The following is a 14,430-nucleotide window of genomic DNA, read 5'->3' on the forward strand; positions in this document are numbered from 1 at the left end:
AAAGTGAGGTCATCATGTTCTAGTGAGATCTCCATGTTCTACAGTGAGATATCTATGTTCTAGTGAGGTCCCCATGTTCTACAATGAGATCTCCATGTTCTAGTGACCTCCCCATGTTCTACAATGAGATCTCCATGTTCTAGTGACCTCCCCATGTTCTACAATGAGATATCAATGTTCTAGGGAGGTTCCCATGTTCTACAATGAGATATCTATGTTCTAGGGAGGTCCCCATGTTCTACAACAAGATATCCATGTATTTCAGCATGATCCAAAAGTTCTACAGTGAGATATCCATGTTCCAAAGTGAGGTCATCATGTTCTAGTGAAATCTCCATGTTCTACAATGAGATATCCATGTTCTAGTGACCTCCCCATGTTCTACAATGAGATATCTATGTTCTAGGGAGGTCCCCATGTTCTACAACAAGATATCCATGTATTTCAGCATGATCCAAAAGTTCTACAGTGAGATATCCATGTTCCAAAGTGAGGTCATCATGTTCTAGTGAAATCTCCATGTTCTACAATGAGATATCCATGTTCTAGTGAGGTCCCCATGTTCTACAATGAGATATCTATGTTCTAGGGAGGTCCCCATGTTCTACAACAAGATATCCATGTATTTCAGCATGATCCAAAAGTTCTACAGTGAGATATCCATGTTCCAAAGTGAGGTCATCATGTTCTAGTGAAATCTCCATGTTCTACAATGAGATATCCATGTTCTAGTGAGGTCCCCATGTTCTACAATGAGATATCTATGTTCTAGGGAGGTCCCCATGTTCTACAACAAGATATCCATGTATTTCAGCATGATCCAAAAGTTCTACAGTGAGATATCCATGTTCCAAAGTGAGGTCATCATGTTCTAGTGAAATCTCCATGTTCTACAATGAGATATCCATGTTCTAGTGAGGTCCCCATGTTCTACAATGAGATATCTATGTTCTAGGGAGGTCCCCATGTTCTACAACAAGATATCCATGTATTTCAGCATGATCCAAAAGTTCTACAGTGAGATATCCATGTTCCAAAGTGAGGTCATCATGTTCTAGTGAAATCTCCATGTTCTACAATGAGATATCCATGTTCTAGTGAGGTCCCCATGTTCTACAATGAGATATCTATGTTCTAGGGAGGTCCCCATGTTCTACAACAAGATATCCATGTATTTCAGCATGATCCAAAAGTTCTACAGTGAGATATCCATGTTCCAAAGTGAGGTCATCATGTTCTAGTGAAATCTCCATGTTCTACAATGAGATATCCATGTTCTAGTGAGGTCCCCATGTTCTACAATGAGATATCTATGTTCTAGGGAGGTCCCCATGTTCTACAACAAGATATCCATGTATTTCAGCATGATCCAAAAGTTCTACAGTGAGATATCCATGTTCCAAAGTGAGGTCATCATGTTCTAGTGAAATCTCCATGTTCTACAATGAGATATCCATGTTCTAGTGAGGTCCCCATGTTCTACAATGAGATATCTATGTTCTAGGGAGGTCCCCATGTTCTACAACAAGATATCCATGTATTTCAGCATGATCCAAAAGTTCTACAGTGAGATATCCATGTTCCAAAGTGAGGTCATCATGTTCTAGTGAAATCTCCATGTTCTACAATGAGATATCCATGTTCTAGTGAGGTCCCCATGTTCTACAATGAGATATCTATGTTCTAGGGAGGTCCCCATGTTCTACAACAAGATATCCATGTATTTCAGCATGATCCAAAAGTTCTACAGTGAGATATCCATGTTCCAAAGTGAGGTCATCATGTTCTAGTGAAATCTCCATGTTCTACAATGAGATATCCATGTTCTAGTGAGGTCCCCATGTTCTACAATGAGATCTCCATGTTGCACAACAATATCTCCATGACTGTCCCTGGCCCCGCCCCTTTCATTCATTGAACTCTAGTTCTTTGAATCATGGAGGCTCAGCATCACATGCGTGTGTTACCTGGGGGGTGGTCTGCATTAAATGAAGCTTACTCCTCCGGACTGACACCCACCCATCGAGGCATTTTGATATTTGCACAACTCCTCCCGAGCCGGCCCACTGCTTGCATCGGGACTGAGGGCTGTCGAGAGAGGAGTACTGAGGCAGGGTGCTGTGATATTTTCAGGAAGCTATGTACGGCACCCTGGCAGCCCCTCCCACCAGCCATGATCTGCCTGCATTGCAGAGAGAAGCACAGAGACGCAACACAGGAACTAATATATGGTATGTAATGAAAACAAAAAAGGTTTATATTGAATAATGTCCTCAGCATTTTGATAATGGGGGAAGGGGAGGACCAGGGAAGGCAAAGCATAGGATTATTAAACTTCAGCTTTCTATGTGCTGGGCTGAGTGATGGGCTGTGCTGAGTGATGGGCTGGGCTGAGTGATGGGCTGTGCTGAGTGATGGGCTGTGCTGAGTGATGGGCTGTGCTGAGTGATGGGCTGGGCTGAGTGATGGGCTGGGCTGAGTGATGGGCTGGGCTGAGTGATGGGCTGTATATTTTGGGTTGGCAGACAACCATTGCAGACATGACACCACTGGGAATTTTTTGGGAATCCTGTTTTATTGATCGTTTCGTCCATGGCACAGATCTTTGGATTCCCGATAAGTCTGTTGGGTTACATCATAGGGGTCCATCCGTCTTCTTCTCTTTGGAGGGCGGGGTACAGAAAGCAAACAATACCATCCACAGGAGCCCCAGGACGAGGATGACGAGGGCAACATTGAGCAATCGCTGTGCACACAGGTCCGCGTCCTCCTGCAAGAGAAATCACAGTGATCAGTGACCTGCACAGGACGAGTCTATACTAGTGTGTGGAAACATCAACATGGAGCCAGTGTGCCCAATCCAGGAGCCAGTGTGCCCAATCCTGGAGCCAGTGTGCCCAATCCAGGAGCCAGTGCGCCCAATCCTGGAGCCAGTGCGCCTAAACCTGGAGCCAGTGCGCCCAAACCTGGAGCCAGTGCACCCAATCCAGGAACCAGTGTGCCCAACCCAGGAACCAGTGCGCCCAATCCAGGAGCTAGTGCGCCCAATCCAGGAGCCAGTGTGCCCAATCCAGGAGCCAGTGTGCCCAATCCAGGAACCAGTGTGCCCAATCCAGGAGCCAGTGTGCTCAATCCAGGAGCCAGTGTGCCCAATCCAGGAACCAGTGTGCCCAACCCAGGAACCAGTGCGCCCAATTCTGGAGCCAGTGCACCCAATCCAGGAACCAATGTGCCCAACCCAGGAGCCAGTGTGCCCAATCCAGGATCCAGGGTGCCCAATCCAGGAGCCAGCAGGATTTTTTAGGAGCCAACTCCAATAACAACTAGGGAAAACTTCAGAAGTCAGGCGCCAGCGGTTATCTTTAAGGAGCATTGGCGACCTGGTTTTCTGGGATTTGTCCAGACCTGGTGTAAATGGAAGGTCACCACACAAACTTTCCTTGGTCATGATGTCGCTACTTTGTATCCTGCTCAATGTCTGCATATACCACATCTCCTCCCGGGTCCCCCACAGCTCTCATTGGTTCCTCCTGCTGACCTCCATGTCATTACTGGTCTCTGCATTGAAGTGACGGAAGCGTTTCTCACCTCGGATAGGACATTCTGGTTCAGGTATCCATCATACACGAGGCTGTAGCACTTGGTAGAAGCGGAAGGTTCTGTTTCCAGCACACACATCTCTGGGAGCACGGAGACACCCGAACTGTTCACGGGACATTGAGGGGACCATCTGTAAAGGGGAGACGACATAAAACAGGATACTCTGGGGTCAGTGGGTAACGCAGGATACTCTGGGGTCACTGGGTAATGGAGGATACTCTGGGGTCACTGGCTAACGCATGATACTCTGGGGTCACTGGGTAACGCAGGATTCTCTGGGGTCACTGGGTAATACAGGATGCTCTGGGGTCACTGGCTAACGCATGATACTCTGGGGTCACTGGCTAACGCATGATACTCTGGGGTCACTGGCTAACGCATGATACTCTGGGGTCACTGGCTAACGCATGATACTCTGGGGTCACTGGCTAACGCATGATACTCTGGGGTCACTGGCTAACGCATGATACTCTGGGGTCACTGGCTAACGCATGATACTCTGGGGTCACTGGCTAACGCATGATACTCTGGGGTCACTGGCTAACGCATGATACTCTGGGGTCACTGGCTAACGCATGATACTCTGGGGTCACTGGCTAACGCATGATACTCTGGGGTCACTGGCTAACGCATGATACTCTGGGGTCACTGGCTAACGCATGATACTCTGGGGTCACTGGCTAACGCATGATACTCTGGGGTCACTGGCTAACGCATGATACTCTGGGGTCACTGGCTAACGCATGATACTCTGGGGTCACTGGCTAACGCATGATACTCTGGGGTCACTGGCTAACGCATGATACTCTGGGGTCACTGGCTAACGCATGATACTCTGGGGTCACTGGCTAACGCATGATACTCTGGGGTCACTGGCTAACGCATGATACTCTGGGGTCACTGGCTAACGCATGATACTCTGGGGTCACTGGCTAACGCATGATACTCTGGGGTCACTGGCTAACGCATGATACTCTGGGGTCACTGGCTAACGCATGATACTCTGGGGTCACTGGCTAACGCATGATACTCTGGGGTCACTGGCTAACGCATGATACTCTGGGGTCACTGGCTAACGCATGATACTCTGGGGTCACTGGCTAACGCATGATACTCTGGGGTCACTGGCTAACGCATGATACTCTGGGGTCACTGGCTAACGCATGATACTCTGGGGTCACTGGCTAACGCATGATACTCTGGGGTCACTGGCTAACGCATGATACTCTGGGGTCACTGGCTAACGCATGATACTCTGGGGTCACTGGCTAACGCATGATACTCTGGGGTCACTGGCTAACGCATGATACTCTGGGGTCACTGGCTAACGCATGATACTCTGGGGTCACTGGCTAACGCATGATACTCTGGGGTCACTGGCTAACGCATGATACTCTGGGGTCACTGGCTAACGCATGATACTCTGGGGTCACTGGCTAACGCATGATACTCTGGGGTCACTGGCTAACGCATGATACTCTGGGGTCACTGGCTAACGCATGATACTCTGGGGTCACTGGCTAACGCATGATACTCTGGGGTCACTGGCTAACGCATGATACTCTGGGGTCACTGGCTAACGCATGATACTCTGGGGTCACTGGCTAACGCATGATACTCTGGGGTCACTGGCTAACGCATGATACTCTGGGGTCACTGGCTAACGCATGATACTCTGGGGTCACTGGCTAACGCATGATACTCTGGGGTCACTGGCTAACGCATGATACTCTGGGGTCACTGGCTAACGCATGATACTCTGGGGTCACTGGCTAACGCATGATACTCTGGGGTCACTGGCTAACGCATGATACTCTGGGGTCACTGGCTAACGCATGATACTCTGGGGTCACTGGCTAACGCATGATACTCTGGGGTCACTGGCTAACGCATGATACTCTGGGGTCACTGGCTAACGCATGATACTCTGGGGTCACTGGCTAACGCATGATACTCTGGGGTCACTGGCTAACGCATGATACTCTGGGGTCACTGGCTAACGCATGATACTCTGGGGTCACTGGCTAACGCATGATACTCTGGGGTCACTGGCTAACGCATGATACTCTGGGGTCACTGGCTAACGCATGATACTCTGGGGTCACTGGCTAACGCATGATACTCTGGGGTCACTGGCTAACGCATGATACTCTGGGGTCACTGGCTAACGCATGATACTCTGGGGTCACTGGCTAACGCATGATACTCTGGGGTCACTGGCTAACGCATGATACTCTGGGGTCACTGGCTAACGCATGATACTCTGGGGTCACTGGCTAACGCATGATACTCTGGGGTCACTGGCTAACGCATGATACTCTGGGGTCACTGGCTAACGCATGATACTCTGGGGTCACTGGCTAACGCATGATACTCTGGGGTCACTGGCTAACGCATGATACTCTGGGGTCACTGGCTAACGCATGATACTCTGGGGTCACTGGGGAACGCAGGATACTCTGGGGTCACTGGGTAACACAAGATACTCTGGGGTCACTGGGTAATACAGGGTGCTCTGGGGTCACTGGGTAATGCAGGATGCTCTCGGGTCACTGGGTAATGCAGGATGCTCTCGGGTCACTGGGTGATAAAGGATTCTCTGAAGTCACTAGAAGGCACTCCAGGGGGTTCATGGAGGAGAACAGGGGGCACTGGCGTCAGAAAATGACACAGGATACTATGGGGTCACTGTGTAACACAGGGTGTTCTGGGGTCACAGGGTGTCATAGGCTGGTGGCTGGCATGAAGAACATAGGGCATGGGGGGGTCAGGTAAGGAATAGTAGCAGGGCTGTCTCCTGATTGGCCACCGTGCTTGAAACCAGGAAGTGCCGGTGACCCCATTCCGGAAAGAAGACCTGGTGCTGGATTGGGGAGTAGGTGAGTGTGACACACAGAGTAGGGCAATGCTGCTGGTGCAATGTTCTTTATTACAGCACTACGAATGATCATGTGATCACAGCAAAAGCAGAAATGAGCACTGATATTGAAAGATTTCAGCAAGTGTACTGAACTAGCTCTCAATATCTACAGAACAGAAGCAGGTAAAGGTCTGCAATAACGTTTGCTGTGATGCTTCCCCATATGGTCATGTGACTTCTTTTCACGCTCCCTGAAGCCACAATGTCCCCTGTGTACAATGCAGCTCCCCCTTACCTGCTCTGCGGCAGAAGATCTCGAGGACCAGTCAAGCTGACACAGTACTTCACCGTGCACTCTGCTTCACTGCCGTTACACTGGATGGACCACCAGTAGGGGGTCAGAGAAAAAGTCAGAGGGGTGTCCTCACCGGGACCTACGAGTGATACAAAAGGAGAACCGTGAACACCTCAAAGAGGACAGAACACCCCAAACCCCGAGGTGAAGGAATCTAAAGTACTCTGTCACTGCAGTGATTCCTTTCTGCTGCTTCATCTGAATGACCCCCGGGGTCACTCAACCCACTTCCTGTGAGCCCAAGATAGGTTCAATTCACAAAGATTTAATACAAGGATAGAGATCTTTATTTTTAGTTGCGTGACTGTTGGTAACGATTAATCTTGCGCCCTCGCCATCTGCTGCCTGTCATCCAGCAGTATAGCTCACTTCTTTGCAGACCACACCTGCCCTAATCAGCAGTGTTTAAGTAGACTGCTGAACATTCAGTCTGTGCCTGGTCAAAGGGTAACTCTGCCTACCCATGCCTTGGACAGAATTATGTCTGACATCTAACGGACTGTTGGCGTCATGGAGTACTGCTTTGAATTGTTTGGACTGCGTTTAAACTCAGCCTGTCAGTATCTATCCTTATCATCGACTTGTTAAAGGAGAACTATGGGGTCAGGGCTTTTCCCCATAGTTCTCCTTAGGGTAACGGGAGGACACAAACTAGCGTCCTCCCGTCACCCTAAGCTCAGTATACAGAGAGCTACAGCTCGCGGTATACTGAGACGCCGCAGCTGAAGCGGATCCCGACAATTATGTCTGGATCCGCCCAGCTGCGTGAATGACAGCTGCCTCTGCCTATCTAGAGGCAGAGCCAGCTGTATCCGCCCCCTCCCCCGTCCGTTCCGCCAGTCAGCGCTGGAGGATCGGAGCGGGGAGGGGGGAATCCAGCCCCTCCCCTGTCACGGCAGAGAGCCGTGACAGGATCGAGAGGTGAGCGAACGCCGGTATGTGTTCGCTCACCTCCCGATCTACTGAGCCGACCTGTGACAGTCTCATTGTCACAGGTCGGCTAGAACTATGAGGTGAGTGAAAAGCACTCCCCTCATAGTTCTCCTTTAACTCTGATTGATACACTATGTGTTCTTCACTGCTCGGTACAAAATGGATAGATGTCACCAGCACACCAACAATGTTGTAGTCCAACATCTATCCATTTTGTACCGAGTGGCGGCGCCATCCGCGGTCACTGCGAGCATACACCCCCCCCCAATCCAATTTTGGGGGGTTTTCCAGTAAGGAGTGCGATAAGGTATCTTTTTTGTTTTCTTCACTGCTCTATCGCCTGTCCTGCCTTTTACTCGGCCACCGTCCTTGGTGGCACAGTTGATCCAATGAACGCTGCAGCACCGTTATTCTAAACCATTAGACCCAGATGAATGAAAAGAACGGGCTGTTTTTTGGAAATAAGGATCCTTAGGGCATCTTCACACCATTTTCCGGACCAGACTGGTGTGAACCTACCCGCAGGTCCAATGCATTCCAGACCAGACAAATTGAGACCAGCAGTATTTTTCTGGTCTGGTCTGGAAGGGACTGCGCTGGTGTGAACAGAGGCCGTAAATAGCATAGGGATACATTGGGATGCATTTTGGGTCCGTAAACAATCTGGTCTGGTCTGGAGATGTTCTGGATGTGGTGTGAATGGGCCCTTCTCCTGGTGTGATAGCTTAGCAAGTCATTGTGTACACCAGACTGCCCCTTCAGTGTCCAGGACGAAAAACTGTCTATAGGTGGTGGGAAATATGTGCAGTGTTCTGGTATGAGGAAACACAGGACACCACACAGGAAGAGCCGGACACAAGAAGATCCTCACTCAGACCGAGCAGCATTTCCTGACCTGTAAATCCCGGTGAACGCAGCCAACAGGAGCCAGCGACGATCTCAGGGGCTGCAGCGGAATGAACGCTGAACTGTATTTAAAAAATGTTGTCTTCATACACAAAGCTAACACACACACCAGGATAAGGATTCCTATGTTCCAAAAAATGAAATGCCCATCCAATGAGATTTGAAAATGACAGTCACATGGGTAAAATAAAGATCCTTATCCTTTGGGTAAAGCTTTGTGAATTGAGACTATTGCATATGGATGGAAATCAAAAAAGGGAACATTCCTATTGCCTCAAAGTGAATATTGGAGTTACTACTCTCTGCTCAATAAACCCCAAACATCTGTCATTCAAAAGGTTCAACTCCAAGCTCATTTTTTATTTTGGCTGGTCAGGGAACAGCTGTTTTTGAATCTTTCATTTTTATTATTCAAAAGAATGGCTTTAAAGCAGAATTAAAGTTTCATTAAAAAAAAATATCCCTGTAGCTCTACCAGTAATCATTGTACTACAAGGCATTCTGCACCAAACAATGTAAACAAATAAATCTGCGCTTCTGGAAAAATAAAATTTAGTAATAAATTAAATTAATTAAATTAATAAAGTAAGAATAAATGTGAATAAATGTGAATAATTATACCCCAAGCTGCTCTGAAAAAAGGTGGAACCTAGTATGATCAAAAGAAACAAAGCGCTAAAGGTAGCTGTATGAGCAAAATGGCCTGGTGGGAGGAGCAGGGGAGTGACATAGAGCAAGGGCTAAGGAGGGTAGCTGGAACAGAGCAGCTGTCAATCACTGGCCTGGTGGGAGGGGCATGGGAGTGACATAGAGCAAGGGCTCAGGAGGGTAGCTGGAACGGAGCAGCTGTCAATCACTCGCCTGGTGGGAGGAGCAGGGGCGTGACATAGAGCAAGGGCTCAGGAGGGTAGCTGGAACGGAGCAGCTGTCAATCACTGGCCTGGTGGGAGGGGCATGGGAGTGACATAGAGCAAGGGCTCAGGAGGGTAGCTGGAACGGAGCAGCTGTCAATCACTCGCCTGGTGGGAGGAGCAGGGGCGTGACATAGAGCAAGGGCTCAGGAGGGTAGTTGGAACGGAGCAGCTGTCAATCACTGGCCTGGTGGGAGGGGCATGGGAGTGACATAGAGCAAGGGCTCAGGAGGGTAGTTGGAACGGAGCAGCTGTCAATCACTGGCCTGTTGGGAGGGGCATGGGAGTGACTTAGAGCAAGGGCTCAGGAGGGTCATTGGAGAGGTGCTGCTGTCAATCACTGGCTTGGTGAGGGTTGCAGGGGAGTGACATAGAGTAAGGGTTCACAAGGGTAACTTGAACAGAGCTGCTGTCAATCACTGGCATTGAGGGAGGAGTAGGAGAGTGACATAGGGCAAGGGCTCAGGAGGGTACAGTAGTTGGAAAGGTGCTGCTGTCAATCACTGGCCTGGTGGGAGGAGCAGCTGAGTGACTTAAAGGAGAACTATGGGGTTAAGGCTTTTCCCCATAGTTCTCCTTAGGGTAACGGGAGGACACAAATTAGCGTCCTCCCCTCACACTAAGCTCAGTATACAGCGAGCTACAGCTCCCTATATACCGAGACGCCGCAGCTGAAGCCGATCCCGACAATTATGCCGGGATCCGCCCAGCTGTGTGAGTAACCGCTGGCTCTGCCTATCTAGAGGTACCCGCCCCCTCCCCCGTCCAAACCGCCAGTCAGCGCTGGCGGATCGGAGCGGGGGGAATACAGCCCCTCCCCTGTCCAAGATGAGCAGATCGTACTAGCTTTTAATAAGCTTACGACCATCGCAAGACTTGGTCGTAAGGTGTATGGGGACATAGAGCGAAGGCCCAGGAGGGTAGTTGGAACAGAGCTTCTGTCAATCACTGGCCTGGTGGGAGGGGCAGAGAAGTGACATAGCGCAAAGGCTCAGTAGGGTAGCTTTAATGGAGCTGCTGTCAATCACTGGCCTTGTGGGAGGGGCAGGTGGTTGACTTAGATCAAGGGCTTTAGCTCTCTCCATGCATTAGCCTTGTTGAGAGTGTGCATGTTAGGGTGGCTACGCTGGGGCTCCAGGGAGATCCTAAATGACAGCGTAGCCACCCTATAGGCGGAAGTATGTGAATTGTGCTATTACATTTATATCTACATTGACTTTGAGGGTTTAATAACACTTTCACAAAGCTGATTACAGAATCTGGCTGATGCTTCTGTTCAATGGTGAGAGACACAGAACAAGCCCTTTCATACATACAGGTCTGCCACCCAAACTGACCTCTCATGCCAAGCTGGGTGCCCGTGGCTATTATCTGCAAGCTGCTGTGATTGACCGCTAGTTGCCACGGAGAGACGGTAAAGGTGACCAGGGCGTTCACATTGGCGCTGTCCTCAGGATTCACAGTCCTGGTCCCTTCCACGGTGGTCTTGCGTCGGCTACTGTTGCCCCGAGCGCAGACCTTACCCACGCTTACGGCTTGGAGGATGTCACCCCAGTCCTGAAAAATATGGGGAGAAACTGAGAATTAGCTGCGTATATGCACATTAATCATGAGATCAACGTTGCGGCTAGGGATGCACCGGTACTAGTATTGGAGCCGATACCGGAATGTGCGGTTAGAGGGAGATTTCCTCTAACCGGCAGCGCCGCGAGGGAACCAGGAGCTGGCTTCCCGGGCCAATCAGGATCCGGGCGGCAGGCAATGAATCCACAGCCGGCTTCCTGATTATCCGGGAAGCCGGCTCTATGCTTTTTGGCTGGTTCGATGCTGATTGGCTGGGAAGCCGGCCAAACAGCATGGAGCCGGCTTTCCTGGCAATCAAGAAGCTAGGTGGCAGGTAATGACATGCCGCCGGACTTCCTGATAGGCAGGGAAGCCGGCTCTATGCTAGTGGAAGTACCGGTATGGGTACTCGGTATCGGCGAGTACCGAAAGATAAATATCGGCATTCGATACTGAAAAACCGGTATCGGTGCATCCCTAGTTACTACTTTTTTGGACAAAAGGTGGACTGTGCCTTTAAGGACACGAATCATTGATAATGCTCATACAACAAGGACTCCATATAAGGTCCAGTTTGGTTGGGACCCCGGTACCTGGGTGAAATCGATGTCTCTCACTGGCTGGGTCTTGATGTACACTCCCAGGGACAGGTAGGTGAAGCCTAGCGTCACGACACAGAGAAAAAAAGTCACCATGGGGGGATGATGGAGGACGCAGGATCGCAGGCCCTGGCATGGCTGCCACCACATGGTAGACTTTATCCGGGACACCAAGGACGGAGCCGGCCTCAGCCAGAACACCTGAATGTGAGGGGGACAAGAAGAAGGTGCAGATTAAAGGAGGGGGGGGTCATCATCTATCACATGACTTGCAGCCAAACTTGGGTCACCCCCAAGAAAAGCCTCCATCTTGGATCCTGTCCTGAGAGATGTGGACGCTGTCATTGCCACTGCTGAATATCATCTGCAAAACATGTCATGCTGACCTCCTGATTTCAATCATTTGCGGGTCATCGATGCATATACCAGCTGTAGGCAAGCTCAGCGCTCCAGCTGTTGTGAGACTACAAATCCCATAAGGCATTGCAAGACTCTGCCAGCCACCGTCATGACTCCCAGAGGCAAAAGCATGATGGGATTTGTAGTTTTACCACAGTCAGAGTGCCCAGGTTGCCTACTACGGCTCTCTGTCAGTGACTCGCCAGAGGATCAGCATCAGCTCTCTGGTTTCCTCTCCCAGAGAGCTGCAATAGGAAATACATAGATCACTGTGGGCCCTGTTAGATCTATGTATACCTTTATTTACAACATTGGGCAGGTTTGTCGCCACAGAACAAATGCGTTTCCTTTCTGCATTGAAATGCACAATTGACGCATGTTCCCAATTTGTTTCTGTTAGGTTGTGAATAGCATTATCAGCTGCACAGCAGTTTTCACCTTCTTACCCCTTTTTTCACTCATTATTCACATTTGGGGTCATATATGAAAGATGAACAATAACATTTCCTGTCGCCCATAGTAGAGCTTTCATCTGTCGTCAATGAACCTAAAATGATACAAGGCCTCAAACTGGTTGCCATGGGCAACAAGCCCTCTTCATGTCCGCATGCAAAACCCCTCAGCTGCGTTGATCACACCGCGGTGCATCATGGGAGCGGCGGCACCGTGACCACTGGCTCCTCCCCCTCCTACCGACCACCAGCAACGTCCTATCTGCCCACCGCGGCCAGGTACCGTCTCACACTTCACGCCAGCCCGCCTCCCCTTCTCCCAGAGCTGTCCTTACCCGCCTGGCGGCGCTCTTCCCGATCCCAGGTACATGCGTGGGGGCCGCCCAATGCCCGAGCTACAAGAAAATGGCGGCGGATCCACGTCGGCGCCACGTGCAACTGGCTTCACCATGGAAACTGGCAGGCGGCCTGGCTCTGCCCATGTGTCGCCGCTAGAGGACGATTCCGCCATTTTGTTGGTTTGCATCACGATTCACATGGCTACGTTTTACCAATTGTGCCTGTTTTTTTTTTTTTTAAGGATTTTGGCCTAGGGGATGGTTTAGTTTTCATTATTTTGCACGTTCCCGAAATGGAAACCCCTCTCAGTATACATTTAAACTGTCTGGGTTGTGACTGTGCTTTGCCTGGAAGGGTAACTCAGGAAAGATCTCAGGAGAGGGAATGAAGGTAAGCAGTTTAGTACCTGGGTGAGGGAGTGACAACCCAGGAGCACAATTGGGAAACAGTTGTCACCCTATAACCGGCAGTGCCTGGACAAGGCCTTTTGTGGCAGGATCACCGGGAAATATTTTACTGAAAGCTGCAGATTTGATAACTTTCGACTTGAAATCACCCTGGGAAATCTTATATGAGATTTTAATTACTGGGATCAGAACAAAAACCTTTATTCTGATTGACATTTAGGGCCGGTTCACACCACAAAGGCTGCTGCGTTCCAGAGCGTTCGGCCTCTGGAACGCTGCGTTCAGGGGTGGGAGGTGGCGTGGCGGTGTATTGAAGTCAATGGCCCCGCCCCCTGTCTGCAGTGCGATCTCCCGCACCAGGAACGCAGACACTTTAGTGCCTGCATTCTGGTCCAGTGCGATCTGCAAAAATAGTGCTTGCAGTATTTTTGCAGATCGCAGTGGACCGGAACGCAGGCACTAATGTGCTTGCGTTTCGGGCGGTGGCTGCGGTGCCATTGACTTCAATGCCCCGCACCTGAACACAGGGAGTCGGCCGACTTGCGTTTCAGAGGCCGAATGCTCTGGAACGCAGCGTTTGTGGGGTAAACCGGCCCTCAAAGGAAATCCACCCCATGGAAACATTTTTATTTATAGGAGGAGTTGGGACACACAAAGGTGGGCGTGGCCATCCAGGACTCCCAGGCGGGCAGGAACAGATCCAGGAATTATCTGCAGGAGATCTCCCTATTGGAAACCCAAGAGGTATAAAAAGCTGGGGGCTGACTCCACCCACCGCAAACTCTAACATCGCTTTCAGGTGGACTGGCCCTTTAAAACAAATGGCTGCTACCTGGAACTACAGACATACACGGCGACATTCAGAAACGGCCTTTCGTGATGGACCCTTACTTGCAAATGTTAAATGGGAAAACTATGACAATTATGTCTGGATCCGCCCAGCTGCGTGAGTGACAGCTGGCTCTGCCTATCTAGAGGCAGAGCCAGCTGTACCCGCCCCCCTCCCCCGTCCGTTTTCCCAGTCAGCGCTGGAGGATCGGAGGCAGGAATCCAGCCCCTCCCCTGTCATGGCAGAGAGCCGTGACAGGATCGAGAGGTGAGCGAAC

The 14,430-nt window shown here is 50.2% G+C and overlaps 1 protein-coding gene across 1 annotated transcript; it reads right to left on the reverse strand.

Annotated features, from left to right (window-relative positions):
- Window positions 1-6,619: 6,619 nt before the first annotated feature.
- Window positions 6,620-13,008, reverse strand: LOC108789150 (transmembrane protein 248-like). Its single transcript, XM_018559085.1, has 5 exons — window positions 12,914-13,008; window positions 11,722-11,928; window positions 10,882-11,122; window positions 6,756-6,894; window positions 6,620-6,626 (listed from the first exon to the last, which is right to left on the reverse strand). Exons 2-5 carry the CDS (start codon window positions 11,875-11,877, stop codon window positions 6,620-6,622), a joined length of 543 nt encoding a protein of 180 aa, XP_018414587.1. The 5' UTR covers window positions 11,878-11,928; window positions 12,914-13,008.
- Window positions 13,009-14,430: the final 1,422 nt, after the last annotated feature.

Source organism: Nanorana parkeri, unplaced genomic scaffold (assembly GCF_000935625.1).
Source record: "Nanorana parkeri isolate BGI_ZX_2015 unplaced genomic scaffold, ASM93562v1 scaffold379, whole genome shotgun sequence".
Lineage (NCBI taxonomy): Eukaryota > Metazoa > Chordata > Amphibia > Anura > Dicroglossidae > Nanorana > Nanorana parkeri.